This window comes from Columba livia, chromosome 1, assembly GCF_036013475.1.
Source record: "Columba livia isolate bColLiv1 breed racing homer chromosome 1, bColLiv1.pat.W.v2, whole genome shotgun sequence".
NCBI classification, from domain to species: domain Eukaryota; kingdom Metazoa; phylum Chordata; class Aves; order Columbiformes; family Columbidae; genus Columba; species Columba livia.
The window spans coordinates 149,420,507-149,444,935 of NC_088602.1; the positions used below are offsets into that span (position 1 = coordinate 149,420,507).

Here is a 24,429-nt window from a genome sequence, read left to right on the forward strand (position 1 = left end):
CACTGATGTTTACAAGTCTCATATCAACCAATGATAATCATGAGCTGTGCTTGGCATTTTAAAAACAGAAAGGAAAACCCGGCTGGTCTTGCAGTCTCCAATGAATGTTTTACAGTAATAGCTGCCCTTTCATCTATTTACTTTTATTTACTTTTTTACTCTTCCTGACTCCTGTGCTCTCCTTTACCTTTTCCAGAGATCCTGAAAGTATTCCAAGGCATTAGCAATAAGGAATGAGCTGCTACTCCATCTGAGCTTCACTAGACCTCACTCTCCTGGCTGGCATAGAACCACTGCAGCATCACATATCAGTGCAGCAATACATTTCTCAAGTATTTAAGCAAGTTTCAGTAACTAACACTAGGTCTTTGATACAGCTGTTTCATATGGTGCTTTATGTAAAAAGAGGCTAATGTAGATATGAGCTAAAAACCAAAACTTGTTATGTATCAAGTCTTCCCATTTGTTAATGCAAGACACGGTTATCTGTTACTGAGAATGTGTAGTAAATAATTCCTGAATCACAGAATGGTTGGGGTTGGAAGGGACCTCTAGAGACCATCCAGTCCAACCCACCTGCTAAAGCAGGTTCACCCAGAGCAGATTGCACAGGAATGTGTCCAGGCGGGTTTTGAATGTCTCCAGAGAAGGACACTCCACAACCCTCCTGGGCAGCCTGTTCCAGTGCTCTGGCACCCTCAAAATAGTTTCTCTTCATGTTTAGATGGAACTTCCTGTGTTTCAGTCTGTGCCCATTGCCCCTCATCCTGTCACTGGGCACCACTGAAAGGAGCCTGGTCCCATCCTCTTGATACCCACTCTTGAGAGACTTATAAACATTGATGAGATCCCCTCTCAGCCTTCTCTTCTCCAGGCTGAACAGACCCAGTTCTCTCCGTATCTCCTCATAAAAAAGATGCTCCAGACCCCTAATCATCTTCATAGCCTGCCGCTGGACTCCCTCCAGTAGTTCCTTGTCCTTCTTAAACTGGGGAGCCCAGAACTGGACACACTACTCCAGATACGGTCTCACCAGGGCAGAAGCTGTGATAGAATTCAGGGTGCTTCTTGTTCCAGATTTCTCAACACTTGACATCTTCACGTATGCATTTCTTTATTATATGGAAGCAGACCAGTTCATTCTTATACATCTTTTGCCCTCCTTAGCTGTCCCAAAGCTTACCTGCTTTCCCTCTCCCAAGAAAATGACCTAATTTCAGTGGATTTGTTTACTTTGCAACAGATCAGGAGCACATACATAGCCACTTAATACATCACCTCAGGGCATCAAATAACTTCTTATGAGAAGTTAACTTGATCACCTATGTTTTTTTCAATCTATTTTTTACCAATGCTCTTCCTGTCTAAAATTGTGCAGTCCAGTAAAACAACAACACGAAAGTAATTTATAATTGAGAATGACTCAGGCTTGAGAGAAGGGAGAAGAGATGGAGTAAGAGAAGACATTTAAATGCTAAAATGGGAAGAGAGTTAAGAAAGAGAGACCTCATACTAAGGGAATTCCTAGCATGAAAGGTACAGCAATTTTTCATGCCTTAAGCACTATAACTTTGGACAAACCACTCAGAGCAGCTCAGAGTGCAGTGGGGCTCAGAAGCAAGTGTCCATCTGCTCCGAACAAATGTGTGCTGCAGGTTTACTGTGCTTTTGCTAAGCCTTCTGAAGGGCTCTTTAAGAGCTCCACACAGGAGTTGTTGTTGACTGAAATGGAGAAGGTGAAAACCATGGATGTATTCTTTCTTACCTGGTTAATGTGAATAAAAACATCTCTTTCACAACTTTATAGCCTCTAATGGTTTAGGGATGGTTAGCCACAAACCTAATAAATAATCTGATCTTGAAATAACAACTTTTTTTCTTCCCCCATTCTCTTTTACTGGCATATAGAAATTAAAGGTTAGCTTCTCGACTGGTGTATAGCATCATACCTGTACTAATACCAAACATGCTGTGCCAGTTTACACCCTTCTGAGGATCTGACCCCTCTCTGCTGTCCTGGAAACAGATCTGCAGTCCCTGCAGAAAATAATATTATTTTATACACACACAGATGTAGGCGTTCTGCCCCCACTAGATCATATTTAACTCTCTTTTAATCTTGTTTATTTTGTTTTCATGGTATCAAAGCAAGATGCAGACCCAGCAACAAGCTCGCAGCAAATAGGTGCATCTTATTTTCAGTAGACGGCTTTTCATGGGACGCATACTACACCCCCAGGGGATTCATGAAGAGGACCATGTCAGAGTCTCTGTGATTTTAATTTCAGTCCTTCTGTTAGAGGAATCATGCTCCAAATTGTCATTCACAGGAATTCACAGTTAGAATGGGAAGACGCAGTGTGTGGTGACAGTAGTCACCATTCAGTAACCAGTCTCTCTGCTTTGCCAGAGACAATGAAAAGCAGTGCACTCCCTTTCCCTATACCCCAAAAATCCAGACATAGGTGAGGAAGGCAATAACCAGTGTATCCTGCCCTTTAAAATAAACAAGGATAGAGGTTTCTCCTGCTTACCTAGTCCACAGAATCTGAAATGGGCCAGGTGCCTTTCCTCACTTTCAGGGAAAGAGATATCATTCAACCCCCACACTGAGATATCAGCCAAGAAAAGACCTAAAAAACAATGACCCACTCCAGGTACTATTTTCTGGCGACACTGTCCTGGAAGTGCCATTTTTACAGTGCATTTGGACAGTGTTGTGGAGAGAGGCAGAGAGGTCTCCCAGGACAGCTCTGACACAATCTGGCTGGACAAAACACAGCAGGACAACCTGGTCAGTTGGACCTGCTTTTCCTCTGGGCTCCCAACTCCCAGCACAGCACTGGGGCCAGATCACTTCCAGCACCTAAACTCGTATTTCAGCACTGCACCACAGCAGCTTGCACCAAGCTGGCACAGGGATCTCTAACACAGCAGTGCCATGGCTTTCTCCTTCTCCTTCGTTCTGCCCCGTTCTGCTAAAGTAACCACTATGCAAGCAAGACAGATGAAGATCAGAGCAAAATCAGGAGTATCCTCAAGTACATCATGCAGAGCCACCAAAATATCATTGTACGTCCAGATGGACCAACCTTGCTCTCCTCGCTGGCTCTCACAAGGTCACTGTGATCTGAGTTTTTGACTAGTGTGCCAAAAACCCTGGAACTGGGCCTGTCATTTATAGCACTTTTTCTCAGATGGCTCTCAAATGTCTTTATAAACTTTAGCAAATGAGTGTATAAACTAGATCTATCAACACACAAATCACTCTGCCCACCACCAAAGTACAGCCATCCCTGGGATGATACACAGCAGCTGCTATAAAATCAGACCACAGCTCTGCATCACAGATTAGGGCAATAAAACACTACATGAGGCAACCAAAATGGTTGGAGGAAGGAAGGGGGATGTAGGGGAGAGCATCTTCTGCTTAAAATTACCTGAGTATAAATTTGGCTGAAGAGGATACTGTGTTCAACGCTTGCGTATCTGCAAATCAAAGCAGTCTTCCACCACCTGTCATAACAACCTGACTGTACCATTCTCCATGTTTTGGCCTTCTAAAGCCCTTTCTGAAATTGCAGAGCACCTTGATAAGAGCAAAGCTGATGTGCTGAGCAGAAGCAACAACCTAATCAAATTTCTTAGCAAGTGACTTGATAACTAACTGTGAGCCTGTAGCTGCTATGCCCCCTCCCTTCCTCTCCCTTGCATGACAACTGAACACAGCATCTATATATTCCCGGTTTTAAAATAGCTCCTGCTCCCGTAACGTGCAAACCGTTCACAAAGATCCTGTTTTCTAGGCTAAATGTAGTTAATTACACTCACAAAGGGGAATGAACTGCTGCATCCTTTTTCTTATTCTGGAATGGATTCCTTGAGCGCTGCATTGCCACCCCTCAAATCATGAACCATTTACAAGAGGAAATGTTTTGAAGGATGGGGCTGTACAGATTAAATCTATGAATTACTTGGAATCATGGACAGCAGATGAATAGTTATCCTTCTCTCCCTCTTCACCTTGGCCATATAGCTATCTATGCCTCATCTAAAACTAACCCTGAAAACTAGTAAAGTATGGGGAAGTGATTTGAAAGGTCCTTCCCACCAATATATGACATGGGACAGCATGGTTTGGGATAAGGCCACCAGTTTAGGTTGAGGTACCACACAGACTGTACAGTGGTGATCTGCAAAAATCATTTGAGTGCCATCTCTCTAAACAAAGTTTTAACTTCTCTGCCATGAGTATCTCTAGCTCCACAACCTCTTCTAGACACTGCAAAAGCTGAAATTACTAGCAAAGTACTCCTGTTAGAGAACAAAGAGAGTCAAGCATTACATGTCTGAATTGGATTATTATTGAAATAATGCTAGTAATGATGGCTCAGGCAGGCCATATACAATGTAGACTATGTTTAGTTCTCTGTCTTCAATCAGGAGCACACTCACATGCAAGTCGCTTGCGCTTGTTCACACTGCAGTCTCCAGGTACGCAGCAAAGGCTCCTTTAACTGGAACTAAACCAGAAGATTGGTTCTGCTGCTAAGGGGAATTTGATACATGGGGCCATACTCAAACTAACCCAAAATAAACTCCTGAGGTGTGTCCAATGTGCACCCAATAGTCCTCATTACCAGCTGTGCTAGATGACTAATCTGTGTCTATGGGAGCACACTACTCAACATAGACCTAGCCATGTACATTATTTCCCTATATGAAACATCTGTAAGCAATGGACCAGTTAATGACTGCTTTCAGTCAGCTTTCCATGCACTTACATGGAAAAGTTTACTAATTCCTAATCCCATCTGTAGACAGATATGAATGACATTGCATACCTATCATATTAGATACCTGTCCTGGCGGTTTCACTTCAGTTTCTTAGGCTGTCAGTTTTCAGGAACTGGCAAGGCAATGAACCTTAATTTCCTTGTGGCTGCATAATAGGGGTTTCTATGTCCAAATCTGCCACCAGTATTAACCAGTAAGATGCACATAATCCAGGCCAAGTTGCACCTTCACATCTTTGCAGACCTCAATGAAGTCAGTTGAAATAGCCAGACATGAGGGCATAATTAGACTTGCCATATTTGAATGAAATGAGTAAACACGCTCCAACTGGAGTACTGTAGAGCTAATAACCTAAGAATATTACCCAAGCACTGTAAGTTAGAACATAACACATCAACAGCTGCATTGTACTGAGTTAACTCACACCAGAGGTACAAAGCATGCACCAAGGAAAAGATCTGTGGATCAGATTGCGCAATCCCAGCCTCCACTGCTGCCATGCATCTGCACCCTCAGAGCAAAAGGAATCTTAGATGGAGAACGACCACACTCAGAACCTTATCATACAAGAAAAAAGAAAACATTTTTTGTGTACACAAATCCTGACTTTTAAGTTTGCACAACCAAAAGGAGGGAAATGATAGCTTTTGAATAGGCACACTCCTGCATAGTCGAGAATTTTCTGTTACCAGCAAAGCAGAAAATTCTACAACTCTTTTCTTCTTCTGGAAGTACAACACAGAGTATGGAGTGCATAAAATGTATGAAACTACCAAAATTGTATATTTAAGGATTTCAGCATGCAAATCCAGTAGCTAAAATACTGCATGACAGCCATACCTGGTGTCATTTTATTCCTGTTATCCTCATGATCCATTATAAAAGTGTTCATAAAAAGAAAAAGACCCTCAATCTGAATTGTCATAGCTGACAACTTTTGTGGAGAGTGTAGGGTGGAAGAATGGCTGCTTCATGGTCTGCTAGATATACAAAATACTGTCAACAGTTATCCAGAGAACATAAATGCCCTTGGTAAATACAGATAGTGAAGGAGAAGTAATTTGAACACAGCATAAGAGAATTAGATATTGTGATTTCTTTTCGAAGCATACACATATATTCTACTGCTGAAGAAAAAAAAAAGTATGAACATTCAAAGCAAAACTTTGTAGTTCATGGTTTTTAAGAATGCTGTTTATGTCCCTATCAGGATCAGTAAATAACGTTGACCACAAAAACAATAAAAGGATCTGAAGAGGAGGTAAAAAAATAGAAATGTGTAGTTTTAGAGTCTGATGACAGACGGTTTATTTCAAGAGTGTAAAATGTAAAGGTTAAACTTTGACTATGACATAAATTTATGGGGCCATCTCTTCAGTTGCTGTAAAGTGACATTGTTTATCAGGTGTCTCCAAAAAACTAAACAATATAGATTAATTTTGAAATTTTGACTGAAAATCTTAATAAAATGTCAATATACACATACATAAGTGAAACAAATAGGGGTTGTGCAGGTTCCACAGTGGCATGATGACATTCACATTGCCTTGGTCCCTGCACGAAACTCCACACCAGCACATTGTACTCACGTGTTTTGCTGAGAACGCATCAACCTCCCGAAGCACCTTCTCCTGGCACTCTGGGTTGGTGGCTAGCAAGTACGTGGCAAAGGACAGTGTGCTAGTGGTGGTCTCATACCCAGCGATCAGGAACAAGAAAGCTTGGCCTGCTATCTCATCCTCCGTTAACATCTTCTGAACCTTTTCAGATGGTGTCCTGCCAGCAAGAGGTGCCTTGTTCTGCCTGGAAGTGACGGGTGGACCGATCACATCAGAACACTCAGCTGCCAGAGAGTCAGCTGAGTTGCGGGAGTCAAGCATCCACTGAAGAAAATCTCTGCGCCTCTGCAGAATACAGGAGGAGAAGACACACAAAGAGTCGGTCACAGAACAATGCTTTTACCCATGGGGGGTAGAAAGAGAGAGCTGTTTCCTATCTATCTGCCCACTCAGCTCACATAGAATGACCACCAGCATTTCCCCAAATGAGGAGACTTCTATAAATCAGCTGGAAATGCCATCATTAAGAGCTGGTCACTGATTTCTTCCCAGTGGGATGAGACTGATCTGCCTCCAACACAAAACAGGTACATATTTTCACAGAGGACTGCAAATGGCCAGTTCCATACAGAACTTCTTTCATCCTCAGGGTGAGTTCTTTGTACTTGCTGCAAGTAAGGTGATAGACACAGTCAATGCTCAGTCCCATGTGCACCCACCAAGTGGAAGTGGCACAACTCATGCTTGGAAGAGTTTGCCCATCTCCTTGAAGGCACCATCCTCATTTATTCACATGGTCAAAACACGAAAGTCACCTTATAGGTTTAGAGTTGTATCTACAATACTTTCAGTGTCAGCTTAACAAGATAGAACTAGAAACTGATCTCAGTAAACTGCTACATCTTTTTACGAGAAAGTAAAGTTATGAACACTTGTACCTACATGAATTTTTTTTAAAACCTATATGCAGAAAGACATTACAACAGTAAGCATTCCTCTAACATAAAACCTGGTTTGATGGCTTGTCTTTGCAAAATGCCCACTGAATGATTCTACTGTTATGAAAACTGTTTTCTTTCACACTAGTTTCTGACAGAAAAATTCTAATGCAATCTATGAACAAGAGTGAGTTGACTCCAAACCAATCTGGACAGCAAGCTTGATTAGGCTTTGAAACATAACCCAAAAGGTTTGAATTGACTTTTGGTAGTGGGCATAATAGAATTGTGCTGAACCTGAGCCATAACCCTATGTGATTGATTTTCAATTACTCAAGTACCAACAGAATACATGATAGCTCAAGGACTTAGAAACGACTGCAGTGCCGGAACATGACAACATGTGCAGTGGATGGACAAAAGTAGGGACCAAGTCTTTCTCAAAACAAACAAACAAACAAAAAACTATAAAGCTGCATTACTATTTTTTAAAAAGAATTTGAATAATTGATTGGATCTGGTGATTGACAGATAAAGTAGAAAGAAGAAAAGCCAGAGAAAAGGACAGGCAAACAAGATAAGAATAAGAAAGGACTAATTAATTATAATTGTCAAAGAACTTAATCAGATTTTTTTTTTCTTTTTCACGACACGGGAAAAGAGACAACAAAGGAGGAGAAATACTTAGTGCCCTGTGCTTAGCTCTGCTGCCCACAAGCTGTTCTGACTGATCTACAGGCAGAGAGGAATGGTTATTTTGAGGTTTGGGTAACAGAAGGGATTGGTACACTGCCTCTTTAACAGCTCCTTCCCACCACCCCTCGGAACTTTTTCATTTTGCACGTGTACATTATGCACCTTGTACACATGACCACAGTGCATCTGGAACCCTGGTACACCTGAGAATCAATGTTTCAGATAGCAGTGAGTGCTGGTCACCGCACACTGAAGGACTCTACAAGTTGGCCAGTCAAACTGCATCACCTCCAAGGCATGGGATACGTGCTTTCCCCCAGTAAGGGAAGGCACACAAAGCATCATTATACACATGGCTTTCAGCAGATGAGCTCTGGCTCTGAAAATACTTCCTTGTGCCTAGACTTAAGCACAATTTCCATATTCAAATTGGCCATGCTTCTCTGGTCTCTCATTTCTAACACAGCAAGCCAAAAGTTGCAACTGCCCTGCCACAGTCACCCTCCCCCAGTGTTGCAGGGTATCTCTGCTCTTTTATATTCCTCTAGACTGGAGGAAACAAGACTTCACACATACTTCAGGTGTGCATAACTAACAATCTCATTTAACTTTTTCAGGAAGGGCTTTATTCACATTCTGGGAGTCCACGTGTTGCACAACTGAGAGTCCAGCTCTGTGGCATGGCCTACTCTTCAGAGATTTTCCTGGTACCTATACTTGGGTTAGGCCATTTTTAAAATTAAAAAAAAACCCAAACAGCCCAGTACCAGCGTATTCATCAGTGTGTGGAGAAACTAGTCCACTATAGTAATGAACTGCATCTGTAGAGATATTCCCTTTTATTTGTAAGACTAGTTATCATCCCCTAAACTACCTTTAGAACATAAAAATGTGTAATTATACTCATGTTCAGTGGAGCTGTAACATTGTGACATACTGTAGTTCAAATGGTATAACATTGGATATGGTTCTGCATTCATCCTTTTCTAGCTGTGAATTTTCCTGTAAACAAATCCATTGCTCTCTGAGGGTTTGCAGTTCCCAGTCATGAGCTGTTACCTGAGTCTGGTCTTATATTTAGACAATACACTCTCTGGAGATCCTATAAGATGTTTCTTCAGCCTTAGACAAAATCAGGTCCCAGCCTGATGCAAAGCATCTGCTTATTTCAACGATAGTAAAGTAATAATCATAATGACTAGTGAATAAAATTTCATTCATGAGAATTTTTGCTGAAAGCAAACTTAATGAATGCTAGCACAAGTGAATATTCCCAAGAACGTGCTCTGAAATGCCTCTGTGGCCATTTTGAGGAGCTCTTTTTATTACTCACATAATATATTTGGTTAGGAATTTAAAAGCTTGTCTTGTTGCAGAATCTGTTTATAAGGTCACCCTATTGAGAAACAACTAGCTACTTTATCTGTGCCATGTAATTTGCTCACAGGTGAGCAGGGGTTGCTAAGAGCAATGGCTTCATAAACAACCCATACAAAAACAACATTCATTTGTAAAAACTACTTGAATAATAGTGTGGGGGGGAAGGAATAAAATTAGAAAGATGTGAACTTTTTTCAAGATAATGCTACGCAGTGGAAAGAGCTATACTTTAGCAAAGCTTCTCTTCCTTATGGTTCATTCTGCTTCACTTTAGGCATCAGTATAGAATGCAACATAAAAAATCATCATCAAGCCAAGCGAGAGAAAAGATTTCCAGGGTTATAACCAGTCATAATGAAACATATTTTTCTTCCGCACCATCAAGATGGAAAAATCACTCTGACTCAAAAACCTAACAATGGCAATAGAGGCGAACACTAGCATAAAACCAAATATAATTGGATTGTTAAGTGCTGGAAATGAGGAAAAGGTATCTCATGAAAATTCACAGGGGTTTTCTCCACTTTGATTGACAGCAGGCAAAAAAAAAAAAATAATTCTTTTCAGTTTGACAACAGACCAGGTACTGACAGTATCACTGCACAAAAATATTCTCTGGTCATCACATACAGCTGCCGGGTTCCTTTTTCCATCAGGGACATTTGTTTGATTTTCCTCACAAAAAGCACAAGACCATAATAGCCTTTATTGTGTCCTCTGACACTTGCATAGTTATGTTACAATGGCCTCAGAAACAAGTTCCTGCTTCAAAAGAATGGCATACGAATGCGACAGACTCTTGTTTTGCCCCCATGCAACACAGAGCCTATCATTAAGCCAATGAAAATTGAATGGAAAGCTAGTATTTGAAAAAAATCTAATTTGAATGCAGTATGGGACAGGGTGCATGTCTAACTTGGTGGTGACACAGACATCCCCTTTGAAATATATAATAAGACAAGCCTCGCTTTCAGCTCCCCCAAGATAGACACCTTGCAATATATTTCCTGACACCAGTGTTCTGGGCCGTATCATTTCTCTCATTAGTCTCCTTAAACATCACCTGGCCATGCGGAGAAATCGTTCTGCAGAGAACCGTAACGAGCTATGTGCTACACACTGGAAGAATAGATGTGTGCTATGCTGGGGAAGGCCAATCCGGCAGTTACTATCACCCCTCCTCAAATCACTGCTTTTAAGTTTTGCAGCTGTCAGAAGAAGAGAGATACATCGCTCACATGCCTGATGTATCATGACTTCTCTCACAGGAGGCAATGGTCCTGGGGGGGCAGGGGATGTCTCCAGGTCTTTCCATCTTAAACAGGGAACTGTGTTTTCATATCTAAGATTGACATACCGGCTGACCTTGTGGCAAATTCACCGTTGCTTTAGGGATCTAGGGAACCCTTGGGTTGTGCTTTTAGTAGAGAGATTGAGCCATTCAACTTCTCTGCAAGGTGAAGTAAAAAATTCCTTAAAGAAAACTACGAAATGTGTATCAGTTAGAATTTTTTTGTTCATAATGCTGGGATTTCTGTTGTGTTTTCTGCTAACTATACTCCAATTTTGCACCACTCTAATAGTTCAGCTCCCCATTTTGAGTTCAAAAGAGCCCAGAACTACAAACAGCAACTTAAAGATAAATCAGTGAAACCAACTAGATGACATAGGTGTTTGGTATTCTGTAAACATTTGCTGTGGTTCAGAAGTCATACAAATAAAATGCTGCTAATATAATACCACTCACAATAAACTGTGCAGACCCTTCTAGCCATTCTCAAATGCTCTGATGGCAGCTCAAAAAAAGCAGAAGCTAAACACTAAGCTTCAGAATCCTCATCTAGCAGGTCAAAAGCTCACATCTCATTCCACTTTCCAACAAATTTCTACAAACACTGCTGTATTAGTTTGCATCCAGATAAATTTTTGTATAATAAGTTTGATTTAGGAATCACCTTTTTAGGTGAGACAAAGCTGTGTCTCCCTGAAGTTATCAGTAAAGCACTGTGTAAGCTACCCAGATCCTTTTGAAAAAGCAGCACAAAATGCAGTCCCGCTAAAACTATCACTTTGCCAAACTGCTTTGAAAGGATCGAATTCCACCTCTTCCTAAAACTTGCAGGTTTCATTTGGTTTCTCAGCGAAATCACAAAAAAAGCCAGTCTCTCTGCCAATGTATCCACTCCCAAAACATTTCAGAGAGATTGTCTTTTTGCCTTGTGCTTGAACCCAGGAGCTGAAATTAACTGGGAGGCCAGAGCTGACAGTCCTCAAATTTGTGCGTCTGAAGGTTGAGGACATGGTGCCCTTATGGGTGATGCTGAGGTCTGGAAGGACCTGGAGCCTGTTGAATTGCAGGGTACAACCATTGTTCAAGAGTGGTTGGGAGGCTTTCAGTCTGGCAGAAAAAACTCTTCTGTTTGCATCAGTTAACATCAGCTGGTGAGAACACTGTAATGTGTTTATTGTAAATGGGCTGAATGACTGAGGAGGTAGGTCTTACAAAGCAATATAACTTGCATTAAAAACCTGAGTAAATTTAAAGCAGAAAAAAAAAAAAATCACTGCGTGTGCACTTGGAAAACAGAGAGGCCTTCTCCCAGCCTGGCCCGTTCTTACCATTTGTAGTAAAAACCCAGCCTGAGAAGATTTTGTATAACTTGTGATATTTTCATATATTATCATCACTAAACTCCTACACAAGTTTCTGGCAGTAGTTCACAGCAATGAGGGAGCACTGTGAGTATTCAGTGACACCACAATTGATGTCAGAAGCCACAGCAATGTTTTTGCTTTCTACTTGAAAGAAAGAAGACTTGCCCCTACAATAATGTCGCAAAAATGCTACATAAAATGCTGAGCAGGCCCAGAAGGAGCAGGTATATCAGCAAATTGATGAAAGCACCTGAGCATGGAAAGTATTAAACATGGTAACAAAATGTATCTTCTATATGTAACCGATGGTCTTGTAGAAAATAAAAATAAAAAACCAAGAGTAAGTCTAAATTCAAGTATGGCATGGATTTTATTGGCTGAATTTGCCACTAAATCGGCAGAGTAGCCGATATGAATTACTGGTTAAAGCACTGACCTCCACAGAGCTGGGGTGCTTTAAGCTGCACTCTCTTTTTTTGCGTTCGAACATAGTTATAACTGGTGCAGCTTCTCCATCTGTAAAATCGGTACAACACACATCAAATCTTATAAAACCCCATGAGGAAAAGCTAATGATCATCTCAGAAAACCCTTTAAGACCTAGGATGAAAACAGATTTACACAGACTCAAAGAGTTTAAGGCAAAAGCACCATCACATGGGGGAAAGAGGCCTGGAAAGAACTCAGCAAGTTATCTACTCCATCCCCTTGCCATGAGGCAGGATCAGCCAAACCAATCCCGACAGCTGTTTGTCTAACGTGTTCTTAAAAACCCAGCCAAACTCCAGCTTCCCACAGCCTCCCCCAGGCAGTCCACCCCAGCACTGAACCATTTTTGTTGTTGGAGAGGTTTCCTCTCCTCCTGCAAGTCACTGCAGATATTGCAGGTCATTAGATTTCGCCCAGCTATGCCTGTAACATCTGAGGCTCCACAACCTGTACTTATGTATGAGTTTCTCTCTATATATTTATTACTTCAGTTGGTCATTAACAAAGCACACCAGTAACAGAAAAAAAACATACTACTGAAAGATATGAAACCATTTTCACGTGGCAGTGCCTCCATTCATGAGGTAAGGGAGAAGAATGTTCAGGTACAGCTGCTTTCTTCCTCAAAAATTTTGCGCTTTTCTGACCTCCAAAATGCAAAGTTTAAGTAAGAGCATTAGTAATCTACAGAGGCATAGGCAAGCCCAATTAAACCTGAAAATAAAGCTGGAGAGAATGCTTAAAAACAAGACTTTGTTAAGGATGCATCTCCCTTCACCTTAAACTGCTGCAAGTGGTACTAGAGGGCTCACATCTTGAAAGACAACAGCCTCCTCCTCGAGATGTTCCCACACTGTCCAGGGATGAAATTAAACTTGAATTTGAGATCTAACTTTGTAAATGGAGAGAGAACAAAAAACTGTTTTGAGTTGAAACAAGCTTAACACAGGTCTTTATGGCTCTTGTAGAAGGACGCAGTTTTTAATCTTAAGTGTGTGGACCTGTTGACTGTGAGCTGCAAAGATCCTAGTCGGAGGTCTGACTTGGCTGATGTGATAGGTAGGATGAAGAGACAAAAAAATCAAGTACACACCTATCTGATTGTTTCATTAATTATGTGGGTCCACAGAGAAATCAATGGCTTTCTTACAGAGCTGGAAATGCTTCCAGTAGTTCTTCAGTGTAAAACCAAGGGATTGCCTGCAGCCTGGTCTATGTACACCCCTAAGGAACTGACTGCCATCTCTAACTCTGGCTGAGCAGAATGAGCTGGGTGTCAAGAGAAGCAGTAAGTTTCTCCATGAAACTCAGCCTAAAGACAAACAAGTGTCATGCACTTTGTGGAAGCTGGTAGGCATCTCTGCTGTGCTGGGTTGGCAGCCTCAGCCCAGAGCACAGCACAATAGCATAACCACCACAGCTCCCTCCATCGCATGCACGTGTGGGGAAGACTCAGAAAACAGCCCAAAATGCAATGGCTAGAGAGTTGCATCTGGTTTTCCCAATCCTTGTCTCGTGGTGAGCAAGACACACTGGTAGCAAGTGACAGTGGACTGAAAACTCTTTATTCTGTATTTGCAAAACATTCAGGATAACAGCACCCTGATAACAGCTCCTGGCATTATCATAGCACAAACAGTAAATATTGGATTTGTGTGTGCAGTAGCTGAGCTTCTCCTGCCCAACACATGTTTTGCTGCTTGGAGGTGGAGGAGTGAGGTTATCAGAATGCCCAGATGGGGCAAATAGAGCAAGCGAAGAAATCGCTGAGTGCTGGGGAAGAACAACAGCTGGGACCAGGCTCCCCCACGCTCGCCAGTGTGTGGAACTGGCACCAGCTCCCAAGCCAGCAGCGAGCTGACCGCCTCTTGCACACGGGATGCACATGTCCTCTCCAGAGCTGACCTGGCCTCCCAGTGAACCACCCAAAACTCCCCTCCACGTTTGGCGGGAGGAAGGGAGGATGCAGGAAGGGAGTGTTCAGAAAAAGTGACACCCAGAAGCTTGACCCTCTGCTGACTCAAATTGCTGACTAAAGGCTGCTGTTGCAGCCTGCCCTCTGTTCCTTTTCTATTTGACATGGGTTATAATTGTATTTGCTGAAATTTAATTCCTGATTAATAATCAGTTCTGGTTTTAGCAGTTGCCTAACATCCAAGAAAATACACAGGAGTCTCATTATTGCTTCTTTATCCTTTGTTTTTCCTGCCCCATGTGCTCTCTTTAACATGCTCACAAAGCCCCACCACTTACTTTGAAAAGCCATCAGGATGTTTTTTTGGGGCCATCCTGGGAATTTACTGTTCGTATCCCATCCTCTTCCATCTCTGCCCATGGTTTGTTTAAGATCCTCCTCATTCTGCATCACATTACATATAGATTGTATACATTCTGAGGGAAGGAACATCTCACTATTTTGTTTTGTGATGGCCTTAAGTAATTCTGGGTAGCTAAAAAAAATATATTTTTTAACTAAACTAATTATGGCTGCGAGACTGATATAAATATGTACTGTTGTTAGAAAAGAAAAAAAAGTACAGTTGATGTTATTTATGTTCTTTCTTAACAATATGGAAAAAAACACTTGTCTTTTCTATTACTTCTCCGAGCAACTGCTCTCCACTGCTGACAGGCAATCCTGCTTCTGGCTTATCCATTCACAATCACACCTGCACTCTACATTATGATTTATCCTGGATCTTCAGCTAAATTAAACTGGCTTCTACCTGTAGTACATAAATCGCCTCTATCTCTGACTCTCCAGTTGTGTGCATGAAGGGGTACAGGTTTCTCATCCAGTGGGTGAAAGCAGCATTAGGAAGGAGAGGATTCTTTTCAGTTACCCAGCGACCAACAACAAATTTTGTTATCCTCCGCCGTTTCACGGATGCTCGGTTCAATTATGGGTTTTATCCAATAGATGGCTCCTTGGTAGCAGGAAGGATTCTCTTTCTGCTCTCTTTTCTTTCACAGAGTTTCAATACGAGTTTCTAATATTTACACAGCTATTATCTTGCAAATATAGGCATTTTGTGCACACTGATAAACACACAGAAGAAGTGTGTGTGCATGAATTAAAGCACAAAAGAAAAATTTGATGGCATTTTATATATTTCATGCCACTTTGTCCTTTGCTGGTACAGGGATACATGAAAAATTACAGCCAGGCAGCACTGTGGACTGCAATGCTTCCTAAAGTCAAACTAAAAAAAAAAAACACAACTTCAGAAACACATTAATATTAACAGCATGCCGGAATACCAACTGTCGTTCTTCCCAAAAATATGAGGACATATCCCACATCTTACATATCCCTGACTGAGCAATACTTCAGCAGCTTACAGGCATCATTACTCCTCTGTCAATGAAAGATTTTTCACAAGAAAAAAATCCTATGTGAAATTATTGATATAATGAACCAGGAGAGCTCTGTGTAATTGGCAGGGTGCAAGTTAACATCATTATGAGCGATGCTGCCATTTCTTAGATGGGGAAAGTGAATAAGCTTTTGTTTTTTTCCAGAAAAACATAATCAGAATAATAATAGCAAAACCCGAGACATTAATTACATTCAGACAAATCATGTTTATCCTGTGTATGCGCTTGTGACTTCTCTGAATGAGAAGAGCAGTTTCCAATCTTTTCTGCCCTGAAATCTACCTTGCATCTCACTCAGATCTTGTCAAGATCTTATCAAACACCTGGCAGTAAGCCCACTTTTGGGATTGTGACCCTCTGGTCAGCCCACACAATCAAGTGAAAAACAACAACAGAACAACCGCAATAAGTAATAAATCTCATAGAAGCCAGACCATGGCTATTGAAATCCCTGTGTCTTAACACTTCGGTGGGGCACAACTATAAGCCCACTATACCTGCTGTAGCATCTAAAATAATAGCATTCCTAATAATAACCTTTATCCTTGAAACATTAAGCTACTTTGAAAAGGGGAGGAAGGAACCAGTTTACTATATATATATATATATACACACATATAAATAGATAACGTCTTCATATGAGCACAATTACAGCCATAATAACTGTTAAGAAAAAAAATTGGTTTGTCTCTGTTCAAAGCTGAGCCAAATCACTGTTCACATTTCAGTGCTCCAGAAGGACTTGCCTAATTCCATACTTCAGATTTTTGCTCACTAAAACTTGGAAAATTTGAACCGACTTGCACTTTGCTCACTCCAAAATAAGCTCATCAGCATGCTCGGTCATGAGCTGTTACACTATTGCTTCCCTTGACTCCTGGGCAGACATCCTGACCAGTCCTGCAGCCTGATGGATGCTGTGCAGAGAAGCAGCACCTGGAAAGGCAGCCCCATGCTCTGGTGACCCCTCAGCTGGAACAAGGGCCCTTCTGCATGCCCAAAGAGCAGCTGTGACATTGCTCTTAGACTGTGCAAGGAGCAGATTAAAGCCCTGGTGAAAAAAAACCAAAAGCTCCATCTTTCCTCCTGTCTCTCTCTTGGGATACTACAGCCAGTAGAACTTACCCAGACCCAAAGCCAAGCCCACAGACTTTCACCTCCCTCCCTTTTTAAGGGGCCAAGTTACGTACACACTAAAAATCAGAGTTCACAACTGCAATACTGACAACAAATTTCACCGTGGAGCAGTTTAAAACAGGCAGCAGTGATATTCATTAAGCTGTTAATAATGGATTGTGGCACAAAGCAATTTATCAAGTTTCCATTGTAATTAAAATCACTGAATATTTGGGCACTTGCAATGCACCTAGCCCTCCCTGCTTCTGAAGCTTTACATTTTAATGTGAATTATGGCTCCCTCTCCCCAGAGACCTGCTAAAAAGCCCATTTTAATTGGTATGTTTTTAATTGCAATTACATTATTAAAAAGTGTACATTTCTGTTGAAGAGAGAAAGGAGGTGCTCGTCTCCCCTCCAGTCTCTGTCTCGCTTAGGTATAGCTTGCTTATCCCAGTGGGAGGCAAAAGTGGATAGTCACTGCGAATAAAGCAGAGAAATTCATGCATAGTCAAAGGCTCTGAAGCCAGGGCAAAGCTGCCATTGACTGCATGGATGTAAGATTTCCTAGGTGGATTTTTCAGGGAGGGAGAGGAATCACTGCAATCATTCTGGCTGTTCTTTAGCAAAAAGCAGAGGGATTCCTGCCTTACAGCCAGCTGACATCAAGGGCACATTTTAGAAAGCCTCTCCTCAGTGCTTCCAGTGACAGACCATCCGTCATTTTTCCACAATAAGTAACTCATATGTTAAACTATCCTCAAAATGTAGGTATGATCATGAGCGGCTGGGGTTTAGCAAAGGCCTCCGGCTCTGCTGGTTCCAGCAAGCTGGGGAAGGAGAGGCAGCCCCTGGGGCACCCTGGGCATGGTGGCAAGAAGAGAATTACCCCAGTAAATGAAGTTGGTCACTTTTACGCATTGAGATGGTCAAACTGACTTGCCACCAGTTTCCAAAGAAACACAACTTCATGTGCTTGACATCCAGACATGGACCAGATAAATGGCTCTCCTGTTGGCAAGAGCAGCTGTCGGTGTCTCTTATAGTAGAAGTGTGGATCTGCTAAGGTAAGTAGACATAAGAGAAAAGGAAGAAATATCAAAGGAGTGCAAAGTAGATACCAACAGTTGAGACAGATCAAGGGAAAAGCCTCAAGAGATCAAAACATGCCAACAGATGGACAAGGCAGTTCAACCAGAATGAAATATCATGGAGCAGCTTTTTCATAACTGCTTCAGAAAAGGTCATGCTGTATTGCAAAAAGAAGGTAGTGCGTGGGACTGAGAGAGGTCACTGCAGCCAAACAGAGACACAGAGAGACTACAGAGACAGATTTGAAGATCACCCACTAAAACCACAAGCACTGCAACTCCCCTCCTCATTCTGTGAGCAACTCAGGAAGGAAGGATGGTGAGCCAACAACAAATAAAATTAAAAAAAAAGAAGGATGAAATATGAAAGACAAAACTGACAATGTTAAAAATGACAAAGGAAAAGCTCTTTTATTGTAATTAGGTCAGTAAATCTGTGATTTTTTTCTAAATTAAGAATTTAGATGTTATGTTCTAGTTAAATGTGTCAGAAGAAAGTCTGTCTGTAGAGGGAAAGTACCTGAACATGCTATTGCTCTGAATGGCAAGGAAAAAGAAATATAGAAAATTCACAGGCCCAGTCAACAGATTCCTTGCAGATTTAGATCAAAAGTAAGTAAAAAATAAAATAAATAAATAAAAAGGGCTATGTAAATTAAGATTAGCTCTGATATCTCACCTTGACATTAAAGGCCACCACCCTGCTATGCAAAAAATTCATCTCCAGATGATTTCATTTTATGGCAAGATTCCCTTTGTTTGCTGATTTGAAAACCCCACACCCTGGATGAAGACCATATGACAGATTAAGCAGAAAAAAGGGAAGGGCTTTCCGTGACCTAAAGCAGGATCTTGTGAGAAACTTGGGAGTGACAGACCACAAGGGTAATGTACAGAAAAGATGAGGAACTGTAAGAGAGAGAAGTTAGAAAAGAAAGGGAATGTGCTTCATTTAAGCCAAGCAACTTTTTTCCTTTCAGCCAGAGGGATGAATACAGAGACAGTACTGTGAAGGAAAGCAAATTACAAGAAGTGGGAAAAGACACACTGGAGAAGATTTGCTTTATGCTGAGGGAATCGCAAAGGGAAACTGTGTTTCCAAGCCTATAAGAAAATGACCCCGAAAGACAGATGTAACATTGATTAGGCTGGATATTTTGCACAGACGAGCACAAACAACAGAAATGCTGGTTTACTGACTGATTTGGCATGTATCAATAGATCTATGACTATATCAGATTCTGCCCTGAGCGCTAGAAAAGAAAGGCAGCTGGAGATGCTTTACCCCCTTCCCAGAAAACAGACACCTTGTTCTCAGCCCTGGGCATAGCAAAGTTTCCTTGAGTCTGTGTAACTTCTGTGACCCAACACCCAGGAATGTTTCCCCAAAGACACACAGAGGCCCCACAGGTTGCAACAGCCTTGATCCAATTATTTTCTCTGGTTGGAGTATCAGGCAAGATGCTAACTAACCAAGGGACGGACTTTATGTCTAAGGTCATGAAACAGCAGTACTGAGTCCTAGGTATAAAAAGTACTAAAGCCTGTGCCACATCCTCCTCAAACAGATGGCCTTTCAGAAAGATTTAATCAGACATTGAAATGCATGCTGCGAATACTCATTACTAGCACAGGATCAGGCTGGGACAAGTGGCCAGCACTGACGTTATTGCCTACAGGGAATTACCACAGGCATAAACAAGATTTTCAATGTCCAAACTTCTCTCTGAATAACAAGCACGGGGTCCCCTTGCCATCATAAGGGAACACAATGCAAAAAAATTCATCATGGGGTGGAGTTGCAGAGGAGAAGCAAGAGACCCAGGCCCTCATAAAGGAATAACCACCTTTTTCTTGGCTTTCTCATCCTCTGTTTTTCACCTATGCTGGTCAAACTGCCATAAAGCTCCGTGACACAGAACAGTGTTTGCTGAATCCCACTTTCAAAGGACAATGAGCTCTTGCTCTTCTTACTTTTATGGACACATAAAACAGAGCCATGACCACTCCCTCCTCTTCAGTACCAAGAACAGGAAAAACAGGATACAGCCACAATAACCAGCACCTAGAGGAGGTGTAAGTAGGGCTGGCCAAAGAATAACAAAAACCAAAAAACAAGCACTTTTCTTTTGATCTCCCCTTCAAGGATGTGGTGGTTTCTTTGAAAAAGACAGGTTTGACTTTTAATTCTTTCCTCCTCCAGTTTTTCAGAAAAATATTACTGCAAACATGATTTGAAAGAGTCCCTAAGCTATCTTTTGGCCTGGATCTTTTATAAACAATATTTTAAGTGATTGATTTTACCATCTAAACACAATTTTAAAAAGTCGCTGAAACCCTTGACATTACCAACAACCGAACATGTGGGTTTCTTTATTTTTCCTCTGGATAAAAAAAAAGGCTTTTTTCAACACTAAAAATCCCACCCTTCTCAGTTCAGAGATGTTTCTCATATGCTGTAGTTTAGCAAAGCTAAATGTCCATCTTTACTTCCTGCACTGGCTGGTGAAAACAGGAGGAAAATGCATGCAAACTTTATTGACGGAAGCATTTAAGTCCTTCCTCCCTGTAACTCTGAAGGCATCCTGTTGGCCTAATGACTTCCCATGGATTAATGCTGCTATAGGGAGGATCTGAACCTCCCCTGTTCTCCCCAGAAAGGAGAAAAGATACCATTATTTGAAGATCCTCTGAAAGAGCTCCACCACACGTCTTAGAAAGTGAGGTTAGATTTTTCCTGCATAGATACTCACATTTGCTCAGTACTGTCTGCAAGATCATTCTTGGCAACTCTGGATAACCAAAAGTTTCATCAGCGTAATCAGTATTAACACACTGGTCCTTTGATTTCAATTCCATCCATCCTTTGGTACAAGCCTGTGTTCTTGCAAACTGAAGCATGTGAGTGGTGCTCCAATAAGTCAATGAGATTGCTTATGTGTATGATGGCAGTTTGGACCCCAGATTGTACCTTAAGTGGGACATACAAATTATTAAACAGGGACACCACTCCTGTTACCCTCTGAAGAAGAAATGAAGATACATAGCAGTGGCTGCAAAAGGCTGAAAGGAAGTGGGCAGGGATGGAGGTATTGGAGAAAGACTCCCAGATGCCAAGATTATTTTATTACGGTTGCTGCAGAGTTTGCTGGAGTAGGGCAGATAATATATATGTTATACCATCTGCCCATTCCTTGTCTAGGACCCATAAAGTACTCTGATCCGTAACCAAGGAGGCAGTAAAAATGGTGCAATAAGAGCAAAGGGTGAGCGGTAGGAAGCAGATGTGGTACGTGCTTGCTGGCAGCAGGTAACCGAGCAGACATTTGCTCTTTTCTTGTGACTGAAGTGCTGGTAAAGCGCTGGGCTCAGGGTGTGCTGGGGTGCAGAACCAGGACAGATGCAGCAGTAATGCAAAACTCTTCCTGCTTCCCCCATCAACACGCCTCAGGGAGGTGAGAATGTCACCGTTCTCCTTACTTATTCTGTCCTTGATCTCTTTTGAGCAGAAAGACTGCAGAACTGCATTTCATGATGAAAGCACCTCAGCCAGACACTTCAGCCCAGGCCTGAAACCAAAATACCACATTTCGTAGGCCTGCAATTCATCATTGGAAAGGTAACGACAGACTGATCGAGAAATTTCAACTGGTGACAAAAAGTAATGGGGATTTTAAGTCCATCTCAATTCAAGTTTTTGAGGCCTTGCTATGTTTAAATGTCCACTTAAGAAATCCTGAGGAAGTTATAAAATTCATTACATCTTTAAGTGGGAAAAAAAAAAAAAAAAAGTATTTTTCTTCAAACATGAGAAGGAAGGAACACAATTTTAAAAGCAATCAGTATTGGCTTGATTTTTAAAAGAAGGTGAATAACTAAAATGCCTTTTAACATAATGCCACTTTTTAAGAATCACTGCATGCTACCCAAGCACAGACACCAGATTTAATGCTCAAAAGGTGTTTAACATATTCTAGCAGAATGATACCCTTCTGCTTAAAACAGCAGAGATACAGGTTTGAGATTTGAGATCAAACCCCATATTTAGCACAAATTCCCTCTGTATCTTTAAGACACACATTTACCTTCCTGAAAAGCCCACTTCACATTTCCACCCGACAAAGGCAGTGGATAATGACATAATCAAACCCTAAGAACAGCCCAGAAGAAAAGAATTGCAGCATCCCTCCTACAGACTTAGACAAACAAAAGGACCAGACTGATCCTTTGTTTTACTGACTGATAAATCAATAAAAATGGATTATTTAATATTGCCATGTAGTGTGTATCCTTAAATGGACACCACCTTCTTTCAAATATAAACAAGTTCTGCTTGGTTTTCTACAAAGGCAGGAAAACTGTACACTATTAGAAGGTGTCTAATCCTCCCATCTGCTGTTTCCTTAGAAAAATATTTACTTTTTAACATCTGTACTGCATTTCCACAGTTCAAACGCACACATAGCTCCTGGAATGTACATAGTATTTAGCAAATTTTTAACTAAGTTTTCTTAGTAATTGTATAGTTTTCCCTTGACAAGGAGAGGATCAGACTTTTTCAGGAGGATTACCTCTGCTCAACTCATTTCAAGCAGCTCTTGAATAAAATAGTTCATTAGTTCATGAAAAGCAAAAACTCCAGGGAACTACTGTGGAAGGAAGAGAAAAGAACAGAGTGCCACAGTAATTAGGTTTTCAGATTGTGCCTTATCCTCCAGAATGCAGGTACACACACACATGCCCCTCTTCTCTTTAGGTAAAGCATTAAGGGGAGCTCATTGCACTTTTTTTTTCCTGGGAATCAGTGTTCCAGAGACGGAAGTGGTAACCAGGCCATCATTTCCCAGAAAGATATTAAAAGATACCATTTCCTTATAGTACATTATTCTTGCTAGCCAGTAGTACAAGGGCAGCTCTCTCGCCTTTGCAAGCCTTTAAACAGCTTAGTTTTAGACTTCCTCAAACTTCAGTTTCCCAAACTTTTTAGGCTGTCATGGCTGATGCTGAAAAACTAAAGGATTTCTGCACACCAGGAATCACTCAAGTCTGTCTGGTTGGATGGGTGGTCAAGGGGCAGCACAGCCAGTGGGTCTGCTTACCAGGGATCGGGGAAAGGATTGGTATGAATAAGGATGAGAAGTGGGGAAAACTGGAGGGAGTTTGCAATCGTTCATTGGCAATTGCTGACCAGAGGAAAACCTCTTTTGATCTAGATCTAGCATAACAGAGTACAGAGCATCCCACGGCCATACCAGTTCATGGGAGGCTAGATCATCACCAGGACTGACAGCACCATGTAGCTTCTCGGTGGCTTACACCATGTGGATCATGGGCAGCATGGTTCACGGCAGCAGAGCCTTCACTCTCTTTTCTTGTTGTTTAGAGAACAAGTCTGATGAGGAGCAGCTGAGGGAACTGGGGCTGTTTAGCCTGGAGAAAAGGAGGCTGAGGGGAGACCTTATTGCTCTCTACAACTACCTGAAAGGAGGTTGTAGCATGGAGGGCATTGGTCTCTTATCCCAAGCAGCAAGTGACAGGAGAAGAGTAAATGGCCTCAAGTTGTACCAGTGGATTGATTGAATACAAGGAAAATTTTCTTCACAGAATTGGTTGTCGAGCACTGGAACAGGCTGCCCAGTGAAGTGGTTGAGTCACCATCCCTGGAGGTGTTTAAAAGATGTATAGATGAGGTTCTTAGGGACATGGTCTAGTGCTAAATTTAGGTTAATGGTTGGACTCGGTGATCTTTAGAGTCTCTTCCAACCAAATGATTCTATGATTCCTTCTGTCTGCTCTGTACTTACACCAAAAGTATTCAGATAGTATACAGGTCTCCAGCCACACTGACTAAACTGCCAACCGAGAAGTCAATGAGTACAGTTCTGGTGGCACTTCTCTGCGCTTTGTCATCCCCTCATTTCAAATCTGCTTGAGACCACCAAGAAACAGCTGATCATCATCAGAAACATCATCAGGTTACTACCTACCTGGCATGGATCAATGACCTTGAATTATGCATTGAGAGCAGACAGTATGAATGGAAAATTCAGGAGATGCCAGAAGAATGTGTTGTAGGCTCTGTGAACTCTCCAGTTTTCTTTGTTAAAGGGCACATATTTTGAAAACTGGACTTTCCCACAGATCTGTCTGGCTTTTAAAAAAATAATGCTTTGCAATATCCTTAAATAGTTACATTCCAATTGTTGTTAGGACTATGAATTAAAAATGAAATTCTGGCCTTTCATCTTCTGAAGGGGCTTAGTTTCAACCCGCAGTTTTAGAAAGGAATCTCATTTTGAGCACCATGAAAGACTTCTCCATCTAGGTATC

General features: G+C 41.5%; 1 protein-coding gene across 12 annotated transcripts in view; it reads right to left on the reverse strand.

Annotated features, from left to right (window-relative positions):
* The window catches only part of TBXAS1 (thromboxane A synthase 1), a 249,428-nt gene that overhangs the window by 62,115 nt on the left and 162,884 nt on the right, over positions 1 to 24,429 (reverse strand). For 11 of the 12 annotated variants that reach the window (XM_065037883.1, XM_021284649.2, XM_065037848.1 and 8 more), the window contains one exon: positions 6,387 to 6,701. The exons of the other annotated variant lie outside the window; for it this stretch is intronic. In XM_065037883.1, the coding sequence (XP_064893955.1) occupies positions 6,387 to 6,701 (315 nt within the window). The remainder of the gene's footprint in view (positions 1 to 6,386; positions 6,702 to 24,429) is intronic. 12 annotated transcript variants of the gene reach the window in all.